The sequence below is a fragment of the Mus musculus genome, chromosome 6, assembly GCF_000001635.26.
Source record: "Mus musculus strain C57BL/6J chromosome 6, GRCm38.p6 C57BL/6J".
Taxonomy (NCBI): Eukaryota; Metazoa; Chordata; class Mammalia; order Rodentia; family Muridae; genus Mus; species Mus musculus.
This window is the reverse complement of record NC_000072.6, coordinates 146,810,008-146,827,396: the sequence shown is the minus strand read 5'-3', so window position 1 is coordinate 146,827,396 and position 17,389 is coordinate 146,810,008. Positions and strand designations below refer to the sequence as shown.

At 45.4% G+C, this 17,389-nt stretch overlaps 1 protein-coding gene across 21 annotated transcripts in view; it reads right to left on the bottom strand.

Annotated features, from left to right (window-relative positions):
- Nucleotides 1-17,389, bottom strand: part of Arntl2 (aryl hydrocarbon receptor nuclear translocator-like 2) — a 38,801-nt gene that overhangs the window by 6,133 nt on the left and 15,279 nt on the right. For 6 of the 21 annotated variants that reach the window (XM_017321603.2, XM_006507055.4, XM_006507049.3 and 3 more), the window contains 9 exons: nt 16,532-16,611; nt 14,087-14,179; nt 8,463-8,577; nt 6,729-6,869; nt 5,247-5,487; nt 4,702-4,808; nt 4,153-4,303; nt 2,121-2,230; nt 73-181 (listed from right to left, as the gene is read on the bottom strand). In XM_017321603.2, the coding sequence (XP_017177092.1) occupies nt 73-181; nt 2,121-2,230; nt 4,153-4,303; nt 4,702-4,808; nt 5,247-5,487; nt 6,729-6,869; nt 8,463-8,577; nt 14,087-14,179; nt 16,532-16,611 (1,147 nt within the window). Of the gene's footprint in view, nt 1-72; nt 182-2,120; nt 2,231-4,152; nt 4,304-4,701; nt 4,809-5,246; nt 5,488-6,728; nt 6,870-8,462; nt 8,578-14,086; nt 14,180-16,531; nt 16,612-17,389 lie in introns of those variants that run through there. The other 15 variants (XM_006507053.3, NM_172309.2, NM_001289680.1 and 12 more) reach the window with 9 other exon arrangements.

The window sequence follows — 17,389 nt, the reverse complement described above, 5'->3', positions numbered from 1 at the left end:
ATGACTGGTCTATGTACTGGTTTAACTACAGCAGCCATTTACACGAGAATATTTGCAGTAATACATCTTTACCTCTGTAAACTCAGAACCTCATTTGCAATATCTGTTCCAATACTCCCAGCACCAAGGACGGTCCCCGTGGATACACCGGGCACATTGATGCAGGATTGTCTAAATGAGTCTAGGCAACAGCACAAGAGAAAACTCAGGGAAGGGCGCTAGAGTGCACAGCCCTAGCTAGTGGCTTTCTTTCTATTCAGATAATTCCCTAATTTTCTCCTGAAAAGAAATAGATGATCCACATCTTAAGGTAACAGAAAACATGCAACCTTTTATTCAGCAATTCCCAATGTTTAAGATGCTGTGAGCGGCGATCACAGATGTGCGCAGAGTCACAAAGGCACAGCAGTGACCCATGGCCTTCAGCATGGTCTTTTCCCTTACAGTGAAGCCATGGAAACACCACTTCATATTTCATTGCTCCTTTTGTGTTGTTTATGTTTATTCTGTTTTATGTGTATGAGTGTTGGCTTGTATATATGTAGGTGCATCAAATGCATACACTGCCCATAAAGGTCAGAAAAGGGCATGGAATCGCCCAGAGTTCCAGGCAGCTGTGAGCCGAGATGTGCCGAGAACCAAACTCAGGTCCTTCCAAAGCAGCCAGTGCTCTGAACCTCTGAGCCGTCTTTTCAGCCCCAGATGTGTGTTTGTTTGTCTACCCGTTTTTACTTTTTGTTGTCTCAAAACAGGGTTTCTCTGTGTAGTCCTGGCTTTCCAGGAACTCTGTAGACCAGGCTGGCCTCAAACTCAGAGATCTGCCTGTTTCTACCTCCTAATTTTTGCTTTGCTTTGTTTAGACAGTGTCTCAAGTGGCTGAGGCCGGCCTCTCACTCCTGATCCTCCTGACTCTACCTAAGTGCTGGGATTACATGCATATGTCCCCACCATATTCAGATACTTAAAAAAATACATTTTGTATATAAAACATGAGCACATCCCTGTGGTTAAAAAAAAATCTGAGATGGAAAAATAGGCCCTTCATGACAGTCTTTCATTTATCTAGTGGTAAGCCATGAACACCATGGATAAGGCTAGAGGGAGACCATGTGACAACACCAGTCTGATTACAAGAAACTCTGTCCAGTCGGGAACCAGTCAGGTGAACAGCGACTTGTGTGTAGTGCCATGTTACACTAAAGGTGAAGACATGAACCAGGTGCTCTGGCACCTCAAGGGGACTTCTGTTCCTGGAAGTTTCCTATGGGGTCTATGTGACTTCCTAACCTGGTCTCTTGTTCATTATTGTGTGTGTGAAGGATGTATGTGGCCGCATGCATGTTACAGCATACACTTGGAGGTCAAAGGACCATGTGTGGAAGTCTGTCCTTTCCCAACTTATTAGTCAGTTTAGAGGCAAATACCTTTATCTGCTGAGCCACCTCACAGGCCCTTAGTTTTTAGTGAATGTGCATGTAAGATATTGTATATATGTGATGCATGCATGTGTGTGTATATGTGTTTGCATGTATGATACATGTGTGTATATGCATATCTGTGTGTGTTTATGTTTACATGTGTATGATGTATGTGTGTATGTGTGTTTGTGTGTATGTATGTTTTGATGTATATGATATATGTGTTTTGATATGTGTGTATGATATATGTATGTATGATGTATGTGTATGATGTATATATGTTTTGAGGTGTATGATGTATATATGTGTATGGGTATATGATATGTGTGTATGATGTATGTATATGATGTGTGTATGTGTGTATGATATGTGCATGTATGATGTATGTGTATGTATATATACATACACACATATATATATGCATACATGGTATGAGTGTGTATGATATATGTATGTGTGATTTGTGTATGACGACACACTGTGATGTCAGTCCTTTCCTTCTACCTTCATGTATGTTTTGGAGATTAAACTCAGATCAGTATCTGTATACAAGAAGGGCCCGGACTTTCTGAGCCACCTCTCCTGCCCCTATCTCCTTCTATAGCCCAGTGCACGGACCTGTCCAGTCAAAATGTTTTCTAACTTTCCCTGGAAAGTTTCTCCATTCTTAGACAGAAAAGCACGTGTTCATGGAATCCTTACCGGATGATGCATCTGAGTTACCACGCCTGACCTGAAGCTCCGTCTTACCTTCGGAGGACTGGCTGCTGCCGCCGCAATGAAGCAAAGACAGCCTGGTCTCACTGCGCCCCCTGGAGGTCAGAAAAACACATGACACTCCCTGAGGTGCAGGGAATCTATTAATGTATCCACGTTGGCTCCAAGTATTTGATTTGCCAAATTTCCACTCATTTGTATTTTATTGTTCACTTCAGCTAAGATCAGGATCTATGGCAAATGCCCCAGTGGTCTCATTCCCACAGTGACGGTTCACCTAGTGCAAAAGGTCCACAGCTGTATCGGAATGGCAGACGGAACATGGGAGGTACAGGCCTCCTAGTACTGTGTAAACTGAGCATAAGACAAGCAAATGGAGTTGGCTTGACAAAACCTTACACCCACTTAAAAACTTAGCAGGGCAACAAAGCTCAGGCCAGGATGAACGGGCCGTGAGCACCAGGCTAGAGGAGAGCTTCCCCCCCACCCCCCCAGGACACTGGCAGATTTCTGCTCTCTTGGCTGTGCTGGGCACAGTTTCTTGTGGCAAAGAGGCACAGAAAAATACACTGTTTCTTTTTTGTTTTATTTTTCTTTCAAGACAAGGTCTCTCCTGGCTATCCTGGAACATGTTACACAGACCAAGTTTACCTCAAACTCAGAACTGCCTGCCTTTAGTCCTTAGTAAATGGCATTAAATGCATGTGCCCGGCCTTCCTTCCTGGGGACTGAACCAAGGGTCATGTACATTAAGCAAGTACTCTACCACTGAGCTACATCCCTCCTACCTTCTCCTCCTCCTCTTCTTCCTTCTCCATCCTTCTCTCCCTCTTCTTCCTTCCTTCCTTCCTTTCTCTCTTTCTTTCTGTTTTTTTGTTGTTGTTGTTGTTGTTTTTGTTTTTGTTTTTTCTGAGACAAGGTCTCAAATAATCTAGGCTGGCCTCAAACTCCCTAGGTAGCCAAAAATGACTTTGGATTTCTCATCCGCCTGTCTCTTCCTCCCGAGTGCCAAGAACATAGGTAGGCATAACAATGCCTACCCTTGCCACCTTTACCACCAGACATTTACCAAGCACGAAGTAGTAGATTACAGAAGGCCAATGGTCGGCTTAATCTGAACAACTAACGTCAATGGAGAGATAGGAAGTTCTCAGACCGCTGGCTGCTGCAGCCTCGGGTTCTGCTCTGTGGGGTCACCAGCTGCAGACTGTAGGGAAACCCTGTACCTCCCCCAAACACAGAGGTTTTTTTTTTCCTCTTGTTATTCCTAAGTGAGCTGGAACAACAACCATTTCCATGACTTTATGTTGTACCAGGGCTGTAACTAATGCAGACATTGATCTGGGGATGGATATGGGAGAAGCCCACAGAGATCTGGCATCTGTGACCCCTCCCCTGAGAAACTGAGCTGTCATATAGACAGAGAACCAAGCAGTGTTAAAGGTGTTCGTGATGGTTTGAATATGCTTGACCCAGGGAGTGGCACTATATTAGATGATGTGGCCCTGTTAGAGAAGGTGTGGCCTTGTTGGAGTAGGTGTGTCACTGTGGGTGTGGGCTGTAAGACCTCACTCATAGCTGCCTGGAAGCCAGTATTCTGCTAGCAGCCTTCAGATGAAAATGTAGAACTCTCAGCTCCTCCTGCACCATGCCTGCCTGGATGCTGCTGTGTTCCTGCCTCAATGATAACGGACTGAATCTCAGAACCTGTAAGCCAGACACAATTAAATATTGCCCTTATAAGAGTTGCCTTGGGCTGGGCGGTGGTAGTGCACGCCTTTAATCCCAGCACTTGGGAGGCAGAGACAGGAGGATTTCTGAGTTTGAGGCCAGCCTGGTCTACAGAATGAGTTCCAGGACAGCCAAGGCTATACAGAGAAACCCTGTCTAGAGAGAGAGAGAGAGAGAGAGAGAGAGAGAGAGAGAGAGAGAGAGAGGGAGAGAGAGAGAGAGAGAGAAGCAGTGATACTCATTTGAAATTAGATCAAAGGTCTTAAGAGCACAGAAAACTACTCACAAAACCAATGTGTTGACAGACACAATGTACTCCAGCTCTTTGGTCCAAGGGTTTGTGAAGCTGAACCACTCACTCTTCAGAGTCACGAAGGCACCATCCTTCACTCTGAATTTGTATGAGTCTGTAAGTATTTTCTCCTTACTCTGCAGAACTTCACAGGAAAGCCGCAGTCAGCGGAATAGCCTGTACAACCAAAGCCTTCACGCTGGGAGTGGTGGCTCATGCCTGTAACTCCACCCCCAGAGGATGGAAAGGGTGTATGCGGGTTCCGGGCCAGCCAGGGGGCTGTGCCGAAACCCAGACACCACCAAAGCCAGACCAGGGCCTTGAGAATTAATTTTGGATTTCATAAGGAATTCGGAGTTGATGGTATAATCATTTCTTTCTTTATTTAGACAGGAGTTTGCTATGTAGCCCAAGTTAGCCTGGAACTCCCAATCCTCTAAGCCACCTCCCAGATACTGAGATTTTTTTTAGTGTGATCCATCACACCTGGCTGACGTCATTTTTAAATTACCCGCAAAGCACCTCATTCAATGGATTACCTACCTGCTTTGTGCTTGTCAGTCAAACTACTGTGGTCATCCTGATGAAAATATTCATAACATGAAGTTCCCAAAAGTTCCTGAGGCAGGTATCCTAAAATTGCCGTTGCCCTGGTTTTTGAAACAGAAAAACATCATGGCAGTTGCTGACGGTGATGCCTCCCAGAACACTGCAGGTCCAGCACAGGTCGGGTTGCAGGAAAGCCGTCTGGAGAAAGAGCTAGCCTTGGTCCTCCCCATCCACAGCTAGACTGCAAACAGGACCCCAGGTGAGGCCCCATGACGTCCTGCTGATGCCTGTACAGGGTACCACCAGTACCACCAACACTGCGGCCATGGAGCAGGGCAGACTCAACACCACTGCTAGGAAACACTTTCCCAAGTTTACCCTCCAGTTCTACCAAAATCACCAACATCACCATCTCCGTATTTCACTTAAAATATACTTCCTCTTCTCAAGCCCTCGTTAGGAGAAAACTGCAGCGGAGCTTTGACGCTGTGCTTCAGCTGCCCCAGTGGCCTCTGGGTAGCCAAACATGGAGTGTTTACCTTTGGTCAACATAGACGAATTTCCCGTTCATTGCGAAGCGAGTTATGAACTCAGCCGGTCTCACGTTGATCTTGCCACTCTTTTGAGGGACAATGTATGGATGCAACCGTCCCATAGCCACAAGGCAGGTAAGAGGACCGCTGTCCTTCCCACCACCCGACTCTTTCTCCATGCCAACAACATTCAGAGGCCAGCTTCTCAAGTATCCAGTGCAATGGACGGTGTGGAATTTTCTATGGTCTAATGAAAAATCATAGCAATACACTTAGGTCACTATAGATGCTGATATTTCTCCTCCCTCTTCTTCCTCCCTCCTCTTCCTCTCTCTTCCTCCTCCCCTTGTCCTTCCTCTTTCCTTTCTTCTCCCTCTTTCTCCACTTTTTCCTTTTCTTTTTTTTCTTTTCGAGACAAATGTATTCTGAAGCCCAGGCTAGCCTCTAACCAGCTCCCTATGTATACCAGGCTATCCTCTAATCCCTGATACTATTACCTCAGCCTCCTAAGTGATTGCAGGCCTATAACACTATGTCTGACTATAATGAAGAAACTTGCAAATCTCTTACTGTTGGTTATGATGATGATTAATAGACACATATGGCCATACATACTACATCCCCGCCCTACTGGACTACATAGTAAGACTCTGTCTCAAAAAGAAGCAAGCAGGAGTTTGGAGTGGTGGTTCAGTAGTTAGGAGTGCCTGTGCTCTGTCAGAGGAACTCGGTTCAGTTCTCAGCACGTGCATCAGGCAGCCCACAGCTGACCTTAGTTTCAGCTCCAGGGAATCTGATGGCCTCAATTGGCACTGGACTCACTTGTGTGGGCATACACACGCATACACACACACACACACACACACACACACACACACACACTTAAAAAGCAAGATAAAAAATTATTTTAGGGTTGGGCATAGTAGCATGCACCTTTAACTCCAACACTCAGGAGGCAGAGGTAGATGGATCTGTGTGCATTTGAGGCTAGCCTGGTATACACAGTGAGTTCCTGGGTAAAGCTACAAAGTGAGACCCTATCTCAAAACAAAAACAAAACACAAAATAAAAAGACAAACAAACAAGCAAAAAGTTTTTTAAAAAGAGATTGAACTTTGTTGTTGTTTGAGTTTTTATTTTACTATTTTATCTTTGAGATAGGGTATTGCTACATAGCCCTGCTGGGCTTGAATTCACAGAAATCTTTCCCGCCTCTGTTACTTGAGTGTTAACTACGCTTTAAGGCCTACATCACGTCTCCCAAATCTAACTTAAAGTTCTCTTCGCTACAGATTCAGTAGCACAACAGGATGTGCACCTGGTGGTGAGCCAGTGTAAATAATTTCAGTTTAAAAACAATCTTACTTAGACGCTTTGAATCCTATTTCTTGCCGTGACTATGAAACTTACTTTTTCCTGGATAGAAACTACTTAGGACCTTGCGTTTTGCACCAGGCTCCGAATCACCGGCTCTCCCGGGAGTCTCACCTTTCTTCTTTGAGCAGGACGAGCATGGCTGCTCTTCTTTGACAGGGACGGTACAGCTCTTCATTCTAAAGAAGAAAGATCGTCTGGAGCCAGAATGCATGCGTGGTCGCCCAGTGTAGGGGTGACTGTAAACCTGAGAGGCTTTCACAGCAGCAGGAATGAGAACAGAATAATCACAGACGTGCTAACAATCCTCCCCGTCCCTTTCTCTCTTCTCTTAAAAAAGAGATTCATCTTTGCACATGCTCATGCGCGCGCCTGCTTGTGCGCATGCTCAAGCGTCGCGGTTACGCCTGGCCCGATGTGGGTTCTGAGAACCAGCTCGGGTCTTGAGGAACAACAGTAAGCGTTGTTAGCTCTCCAGTCCCTTCTAATGTTTCACCATATTCAGATATATTCAGTTTGTCTTTTCTTGGCAGTGTTTTGTTTTCGAGGAGAGAGTGTAGGTCTGGGGGGTGGGGGTGGGGCTCAAACTTTAGAGTGTTGGAGTTGCAGGCATGGATCACCACACTCAACAATTTAAAACACTTGCAATTTATCTTAAGACTTCCTTCAGGGAGTGAGTTCAAAGCCAGCCTGGTCTACACAAGGAGCTACAGACCAGCAAAGGCTACATAGTAAAACCTGTCTCAAACAAAAATTAAAAACTGGTTAGATCATTATTTCTTTAACTTTTAAAAACTATGTTTATTTTATGTGTGTTGTGTTCATCCAAGTGAATGTCTATGTACCAAGTGCATGCCTGTGTGTGCCTGTAGAGGCCAGGAAAGGGCATCAGACCCCCTGGAGCTGGAGTTCCCGGCAAGACTGAGTGTGTGCTGGGTCCAGAGCCTGGATCATCATCTGCAAACGCTGCAACTGCTCTTAAGTAGAGACGTCTCTTACCGCTGTTTCTATATCATAGTAGTCATTTGGCACTAAACATTTTCATATGTCGAGTATCTCTGGACAATGAATATGTATACTTCCTAAGCCCAATTATACAAGATCTTTCATACCAGGGAAATCTGGGTCATATACAGAAGAGAAGAAATCCCCAGCAACTTTTTAACCTCAAGTAATATTGTCTTACAAAAGTTTTATTTAGATTGAAACTATAAGCAATCATATATTCCCACACAGTTATCTTCATATGAATACACTTAGTGTATATGTCTGTAGGGTAAAGGAATTTTCCTTCCTCCCTCCCTTCCTCCTTCCCTTCCTCCCTCATTCCCACACAGTTACCTTCATATGAATACATTTAGTGTATATGTCTGTAGGGTAAAGGAATTTTCCTTCCTTCCTCCCTTCCTCCCTCCCTCATTCCCACACAGTTATCTTCATATGAATACATTTAGTGTATATGTCTGTAGGGTAAAGGAATTTTCCTTCCTCCCTCCCTTCCTCCCTCCCTTCCTCCCTCCCTCCCTCCCTTCCTCCCTTCCTCCCTCCTTTCCTCCCTTCCTCCCTCCCTCCCTCCCTCCCTCCCTCCCTCCCTCCCTCCCTCCCTCCCTCCCTCCCTCCCTCCCTCCCTCCCTATCTCCTTCTAACTCCTATATGTGGATAAACTTGTAATCAGCCAGTTCCCTGTCCCTGCTTCCACGGTATTTCTTCCCCACCGTGGTAGGCTGTATCTCTCTGGAAGAGTACGCTTAAGAAGCAGCCCTTTGTTCCATAGGTTGCTTTTGCCATGGTACTTTATCATCACAACAGAAAAGAAGCCAATACAAAGACTCAGAAGGAAGAACTCACTTTTGGTGTCTATAGGTTTCTCTCTTGGTGAACCATCACAAGAAAGTTGTTCCTTTACTTTGGCGACGTCTTTTGGGTGTAAGAAGTCAAACAAATTCTGTCCTATCAAGCTAGCCTGTTTAGATGACAGACACACAGTCAGTATCGGTTACAACACTTCTGGGCATTCCTTCACACACATAAGATAAATACCTTTTCCTTGTTAAAGATTGATTCTCCCAACCTTTTCCACCTCCCACCAGTGCTGAGGATCAAACCTAGGGCCCTAACCCTGCCAGGAAAGTTCTCTGCCACTGAGCTACATCTCCAGCCCCAAAAGGTGTATTTTTCTTAAGCTCAAATATTAATACATTGCACCACATGACATCAACTCAGGGTTCTGTTTGTAAATACAAACAAAAATGCATTCTGAGGGGGCTTGCTGCTCTTTTAGAAGACTCAGGGCAGCTCACAGCTTTCAGTACTCTAGTCCAAAAAAAAAAATCTAATACGCTCCTCTGGCTTTTGTGGTACACAGACATACAAGCAGACAAAATATTCATACACATAAAATGAAATCTAAAAAATGCATATAAGGTGTATAAAAACAGCAATTCCTGATTTTCTTTTAAATCTTGTTACTCTGCAAGCTTACTTGATAGCTCTCAATTTAGGATCATTTCTAAGGCATTAGGATTTAAATTTCATCATTTTCTGCATATGTATGTGTGCATGCATGTCTACGTGTGTCCATCCCCCTCTTTCTGTCTTGTGTGTGTGTGTGTGTGTGTGTGTGTGTGTGTGTGTGTGTATTCAAGCACTGAACCTGGAATTCACTGATAAGGCTAGAATGACCATCCAGAGAGCCCCAGGATCATCCTGTCTCTGCCTCTTTGGTGCTGGGCCATACCCAGCTACTTGGGAGGTTGAGATTCAAACTCAGATCCTCAGCTAACACTGCAAGCACTGTGTTAACTGAACATCTCACAGACCATAAAATCTATAACCTTTAATATAAGGGGAGGGATTGCATCATAGTAGAAAATGAAGCCTAGAACATCTGCCACATCATGACTCAACATGTGAAGAAAATGCAAACCCAACATTTGGTCCCTTCCTACTCCACAACTTCCAACACTGGGCATGTCTCACATAAAATTCATTGCTCTTCTCTCTAAACTCAATCCATGTATAAAGTGAGAATTTTGGCTTCTTAAAAAAAAAAAGTTATTGGGGGCTGGAGTGATGGCTCAGTGGTTAAGAGCACTGACTGCTCTTCCAAAGGTCCTGAGTTCAAATCCCAGCAACCACATGGTGGCTCACAACCATCCGTAATGAGATCTGGTGTCCTCTTCTGGAGTGCCTGAAGACAGCTACAGTGTACTTACATATAATAAATAAATAAATCTTAAAAAAAACCAGTTATCTATGTATATGTTTTTGCTTTAATCTCAAGTGTGGATATGGGGCTGCTACAGATTGCCCACAGCAGCTAACTCTTGCACGCTTTCTCACGACCGGCCAGGAAAGACACAACAAACTAGAATCTTCTGCGGCAAAACTTTATTGCTTACATCTTCAGGAGCAGGAGCGCAAGCCCCAAGCCCCAAAAACGAAAGCCCCCTGCTTACATCTTTAGGAGCCAGAGCGCCAGAGCGCAGAGCAAGAGCTCTATTGTTTACATCTTTAGGAGCAAGCGAGCAAACCCAAAGCCCCAAAGCGAAAGCGAAACCCCCTCCCTCTCAAGGAGAGTTATCCTTCGCCTAGGACGTATCACTCCCTGATTGGCTGCAGCCCATGGCCGAGTTGTTGCCACGGGGAAGGCAGAGTACATGGGGTGGAGAAATACCCTTGGCACATGCGCAGATTATTTGTTTACCACTTAGAACACAGCTGTCAGCGCCATCTTGTGACGGCGAATGTGAGGGCGGCTCCCAACATCTAACTATGTTTTGTCTCATGCTCTGGCAGGGGTGTGATTCTGCCAGCTGAAGATTTTTGCACTTGGAATTCTGGGGACTCTGGAGAGGGTATAAAAAGGCCGGAGCCCTGAGAGTCTGCAGTGGCTGCTGGTCCCTGCTGCTTGTTTTGCTGTTTGCTGCTTGTTTTGCTGTTTGCTGATTGCTTTTGCTGTTTGATGGCTAGAGATATCATGACAATGAAGATTAGACCCGCCCCCCCCCAGGACCTCGATGCCCCTAAGCAGCAGGAAGAAGTCTAACAAGGTCCATGCTCCCTTTCGCCTCCCACCTTCTTTCTCACTACCTAGTCTTGGGGGTTGGAAGGAATTGGGGTGGAGAAGGGTAGTAGATGTAAGAACTCAATAAAGTAGCCAATGGTGGGGCAAGTGGAACTGTGTCACCAGACGAAAAAACTGGGAAGGTCAAGCAGATTTAGGGGTCCCCACAGTTCTCATAACTGAGAACAGTAGGTGTTTGAATTTGCTTCTGACCTGCTTCCTGTTCTGGAGCACGTGACCATGACACCCCACGTAGGATCGTGACAACTAGTCACATAGCACAGACCCCAGAGTACTCCATGCTAATGAGGTTTCTACATGGACCCACCCCCAAGGGTTTAGCCAATAAGCTTCCCTTCCCAGACATTCCTTTCTGCAAAAGGTATTTAATCTCTGGTCCACCCTGAATAAGTTGTATAGATCCATTTTCCACCATGAATAAACAGTTTAAACAAGCAAGGACTGTCTCTCTTCACTGTAGAGCTATGCCACCTAAGTCTCCTGCAGAAGGTCCTGCTGCACTCCAGACACTCACCCCTGAGCTAAGCCTGATTCCCCCTCTTCCAGCCCAGGACTCATCATCAGCCCTCTAGCCCTGGTTCTGATTCCTCTCAGTTCCTAGTGGCATCTGGGTTTCTGGGAGTTTGGGAACCACAGCCTTGGCCTCAGCCTGTGCTGTTTCTCACCCAGAAAGACAGGGGCTGAGGTCCTAACCTTAGGCTGCATTCTGCCTCCCCTGAGTCGTGCAACACCAAAGATGGCGAAGCTGGAATGTAGCCTAGTGAGCCTGTGCTTTGTCACATACCCCAGCAGCAAGGCTAAACACAAACCCACAGCCAATGGGTTCTTGGAAAGAATACCTAGGCTTTCTGGGGTTTGTAGATGTGGTAAGGGATGCCATTGGACCAGTGCAGTGCAAGCCCAAGAGAAATGTCCGAGGTAATCTCTTACAGTCTGGAAATCAAATAGGGGGCCTGCCAGTTTGAGGCTCCACAGCAAAAGTTATGAGCCGTTTGTTTCCCTCTGGTCAATCAGCCAGGAGAAAACAAACAGGCAGAAAACCCACAGCTAAGTATTGGTTACCTCATACACACTGCTGAAGGCTGTTCTGTTCTGGATCTGGCCACAGATACACCTCTTACTCTATCCCTCAGAATTCAGTGTTACAAAATATCCACTGGTGCTCCTGGCCCTTTGCCTTCCGGGACAGTAGGGATGGTCTTGGGAAGAAGTAGATTAACTCCCCAAAGATTCACTGTGTATCCAGGTATTATAGACAGGGATTTCAAAGAAGAAATTAAAAGTATGACTTATGTAAAGGAGACAGACAGACAGACAGACAGACAGAGGCAAATTAACGCAGGGGATAGGACTGCTCAGCTGCTACTGCTTCCCTACATTAAGGGCAAAGCCACCTGTACTGGCTAGTTTTGTGTCAACTTGACACAGCTGGAGTTATCACAGAGAAAGGAGCTTCAGTTGGGGAAATGCCTCCATGAGATTCAACTGTAAGGCATTTTCTCAATTAGTGACCAAGGGGGAAAGGCCCCTTGTGGGTGGGACCATCTCTGGACTGGTAGTCTTGGGTTCTATAAGAGAGAAGGCTAAGCAAGCCAGAGGAAGCAAGCCAGTAAAGAACATCCCTCCATGGCCTCTGCATCAGCTCCTGCTTCCTGACCTGCTTGAGTTCCAGTCCTGACTTCCTTGGTGATGAACAGCAGTATGGAAGTGTAAGCTGAATAAACCCTTTCCTCCCCAACTTGCTTCTTGGTCATGATGTTTGTGCAGGAATAGAACCCCTGACTGAGACACCACTCCAGTAGAAAGAAGAAGGGGATTTGGGAGCACTGGAGAGCATGTGTTCTGGCAAACAATGGTTAACATTCAGAGACCAAAATTAAAACTGCAAGTAGTGTTGAAATACAGGGTTTGGTGGATACAGGAGCTGACATGACTATCATTTCCCCAAAATCCTGGAATTCAGAATGTCCACTTCAGCAGGCTTATACACAGCTTACAGGAATTGGTAAATTATCTCAAATAAAACAAAGTGTCCAATGTGGGACCTGTGTGGGACCAGAAGGGCAAACATGGAAGTTGAGACCTTAGTCTACCCTCTCTCACCTTGGTCCCCAGTAGATATTCTACAGGAGACAGAATAGGTGGATCAGCCAGCTATACTGCTCATATTAAAAACACCAGCAATCCACATTTTGTATCAGAATACTGTGTGCTCTGTTCATATATGTTCATGTGGAGAACTCACACAGCAGTGTTAGGTTTCTGACTCTGGAAAGCCAAGAACTGTACAGTTACAATGGTTTGCAACCATTGGACCCAACATCATCCAGAGCAGACAGGGAGTGTCACCAATGGCCACAGATACGCAGTCAGTGCCCAGTATCACTAATATGGGATTGAAGGCTACTTTGAATTATTAGTTTCTTATGTGTGTGCACATGTGTGTATGCATGTGTGTACAGCATGTGTGCACACATGTATATATAAACAATTATGTGTACACATGTGCATGTATGTATGTGTACACATACATGTATGTATATATGTGTGATATGTTCCAATTAGAGGATGGATCATCGATCCTTACACCTAGCTGTCTTCAGCTTTGGGTTCTTTGGTCTCCAGTCTCCCTCACAGAGGCTCAGACTTCTCCTTTTGTGCTCTGTCCCTTTACCTGCTAACCCTAAAACAACGCAGTAGAAGCCAGAGGGAGGCACTCCCCATCAAAGCTGTGCTCCACCTGGGTTCTTCAGCCACACACAGCCACACACACATGTGCTCTGTGGGACTGCTTTGGGGACAAGCTTCCCAGTAGCTCCTGAAGCAAATGGAGTTTAACATGAGGAGATGGTTAGCAGGCTGGTTACATGAACTGTGTGGCTTGAGTGTGTTGCCAGCAGTTGGATCAAAGCTATTATTCAATGAGCATAACTTAATAATGAGCAATAATGGGGCTACTGGAAGGGACCCACATTTTTCAGAGACTCAAGTATGTCATCTTATTTGGTCATTATATCCTGATTGTAGGGACTGCTTGTGATACTGGACAAAGCTAGAGTCCAGAAGATGACATTGCCTCTCAATGTCTGCAGGAGATGCCAATGACTGTCATATGATATCACCCCCAATGTCTGATGGAGACACCAGTGATGGTCACATGACATCACCCCCAATGTCTGATGGAGACACCAGTGATGGTCATATGACATCTCCCCCAATGTCTGATGGAGACACCAGTGATGGTCATCAGAATCCACTCTCCCTACCATCATCCATCTCTCTCCAAGCTCTGATGTAGTGGCAAAGAGGAGGGACCAGACACAGCTTCAAAGTAAAATTTGTTAAAAAGAAACCAGTACTACGTGAAAAACAGCAGTTTGATTACCTGATCATAACGCAGTGTTTTGGAGACAGACTTAGAAACGTAAAAAATTCTCCCTCTTTCGCATCCAACCACAAACAGGAAGCCTTCTGCTGCCTAGGATTAAAACAAAGCCAAGACTGAGTAATTTCTCTCATTCTCACTCAGCTTTCAAGAGAATTACTGTGGCACTAAAACTCAGAACCATTAGAGAGCTGGCAGGTTTCAGTCAAAAGTTTTCATACAGTCTATAAAGAACGTCAAATTGAATTCTAGTCTAAAGGTTTTGACATGAAAATTTTAGCTATAGCTTATTTAGTTGAGACATCTCTTATTATCAAACTACTTTACCATGTGTGTAGAGGGCATGGAAGTAGAAAGAGCCCAGGAGAGAAGAGACAGGATTGGGAGGCAGGTGAATGGAGAAAAAGAGATGTAGCTGGACATTGTGACATGAAAGTACATGAGTACCTCTCTCAGGGTGAGAGAGGGGCCAGCAAGAGGGAACAGGAGAGGGTGGGAAAGGCTAAATGGACAACATATAAATATATGTATGTGACAATGTTACAATAAAGTCCATTACTTCGTATGATAACATCTTAAAATAAAACTACCCTTGCCAAAGCCCATTTTGCTACACAGAGAAACCCTGTAAAGTTCTCAAAACATGTCACTTGCAGCTGCTGCTATTGGCATGCTGAGCAAAGCAGGAGAGGAAGGGTTAAACATTGTGTGTGTATGTATGTGTGTGTGTGTGCACACACGCGTGCATGTGCACAGGCATGTGTGTGTGCACATTTAAGTCTGTGCACCATGTACATATTTGGTGGCCATGGAAGCAGAAGGGGACCTCAGATCCCCTGGAACTCGAGCTAAAAATAGTTATAAGCCACATGTGGGTACTAGGAATTGAACCTGGATCATCTGGAAGAAAAGCCAGTGTTCTTAACCTGCAGGCCATGTCTCCAGACTGGACATTCTTGAGAGAAACCCTTTCTATGCTTCTTGAACTATGATGTCATGTTAATAATAAATTTTAAATATTCGAATATATTTTCTATTTCTATATTTCTCAGCCAGCTAATCACCCTGGGTAAGCACCTGCACAGAAAAGTGTACAGCTGGACAGGGCCCCGGGTATGGTATGCTACAGGACAGTGTTCTCTCTCCTTTGAAATAGTCTCTTGTGGTTCAGGCTGGGCTCAAAGTTGCTCTGTAGTTGAGGACAACGTTGAACTCCTGATCCCTGACTGCACCACCCAAGTGCAAGAACTAACCACACTTGGTGCGTGCAGAGCTGAGGCTCAAACCCAGGGCTGTGTGCATGGTAGGCAGGGACTCTGCCAACTGAGTTGTATGCCTAGTGTTCTGATGCATGCTTGCATGCAACAACCAGGAGAAGAGTTAGGCAGATGGGGAGAGCTGGGTAACAGGAGTGGCTAGTGGAAAAAGCCTCCGTGACAGCGGCTGGGCTTCCAAAGCACTTTGAATGATTATCCAACCTAAAGATTGCTTTGTATCCACAGAGTTCACTGTCCGGGGCCAGCAAGATGGCTCAATGGGTAAAGGTGCTTGCTGCCAAGCCTGATGACATGAGTTTGAATCCTCAGAGCTATATGATGGGAAGAGAGAACCCACTCCCACAGGTTGTTCTCTTATCTACACACACACACACACACACACACACACACACACACACACACACACACACACACACACACTGCGACATGCATTCCCCTCCCCTGACAAACCAGCATAATAAAATGTTTTAAATGAACTGTCCAGGAACTGGGAGATACTGCTCAGCTAAGAGCACTTGCTGTTCTTTCAGAGGACCAGAGTTTGGTTTCCAACACCCACATCAGGTGATTCAAACTGCCTGTAACCCTGCCCCAAGAGAACCTCTGCCCTTTGAGGGCACCCCATGCCCACATACACACACACAGAGACACAAATACACACATGAATGAAAAATAAATCTTAAAGACCAAGTTAAAATAAAAGAGTAACTTTTTTTAATGTGAAGGAAAACTGAACAAAAATATGAATGCATATTTTAGTTAGTAAGATGTCATAACACCTAGCAAGACTGTGAATCAAATTCTCTGCTGTGGAGTCTGCAAAGCCCTGCCCGAGAGGGACTAGGCCACGACAGAAGATCTCCAAATGACTCATCCCTAATCTTCACATGAAAGATCCCCAGGAACTGGACTCCAGGTGGGAGGCTCTGAGATGGGGGCAGTCGTGGCTGATCCTTGGTGTGAGGGGAGTGTTTCCAGGCATACGGGGTCTGTTGTGGACAAGTCTACTGCTCTCCCTTATAGGAAGTGTGTGTTCTTCCTAACTAATATGGCATTAGCTCCTTGTCTTCCTAAGTTAAAGAGATGTGAGACACAGGCTCTCTGATGTCTACAGCAGGGTGGACTCAAGAAAACCTGCCCCCATCCAAATCCAGCTACAACCACTTACCTTGAGGATTAAGTGACTGAGTTCCTTATCCTGAATAAATGAAGGTTTAGAGTTTTCTCCTAAGTAAAGCTCTGTCATGCCTAAAAAACGAACAGGCCAGAGTTATTGAAAATAGATGCTGTTGTTACAATGACTTGAGGTGACATTTACAATGTCTTGGGACTTTAGCAGCCATTCATTCCCCCTCCCATCCTTCCTTTTGTCCTCTTCTTCTTTTTGTGAAGTAGGGCCTTCTATATCCTGGGCTGGCCTTGAACTCACTATGTAAACCCATGATATCCACTTCGCAAATGCTCAGATTACAGGTGTGCACCACCACAGTTTATGTAGTGCCAAGGGTGCAACCCGGATCTTCATGCACGCTAAGCAAGCACTCTACCGATTGAGACGCATGAGACAGGATTAGCCAACTGAATCTCGGCTTCGCTTCTCCTCCCCGCTGGGACAAGGCTAATGTGAAGGTACTTGGGTAATCTCTAGGATGGTACCAAATGACCTCGATGGAGTCTGAGAGTTTTCATCGCTAAAGACACAAGCAACTTGCCCAACCCTCAGGAGTGGATAGAGACTGGTATTTCCCAACCAACAGACTCATGAAAACCAGATCTCCAAGCACTCTGAAAGGACGTCCAGACAACTCTGCTCCACTCTGCGACAGCCCCAGCCCAGCCAAGTTGCTGCAGGTGTCCACACAACAACCTCATCTCTGAAGTCCTTGCTCCGTGTTTAGTTTCACAGACAGAGATCTCTAAATAGGACATGAGTCAGCCAGTGTGCACTCCGTTTTTATACATTTGTTTGTTTGCTTTGAAACAAGGTCTCATGTAGCCCAGGCTGGCCCTGAGCTCCTAATCTGCC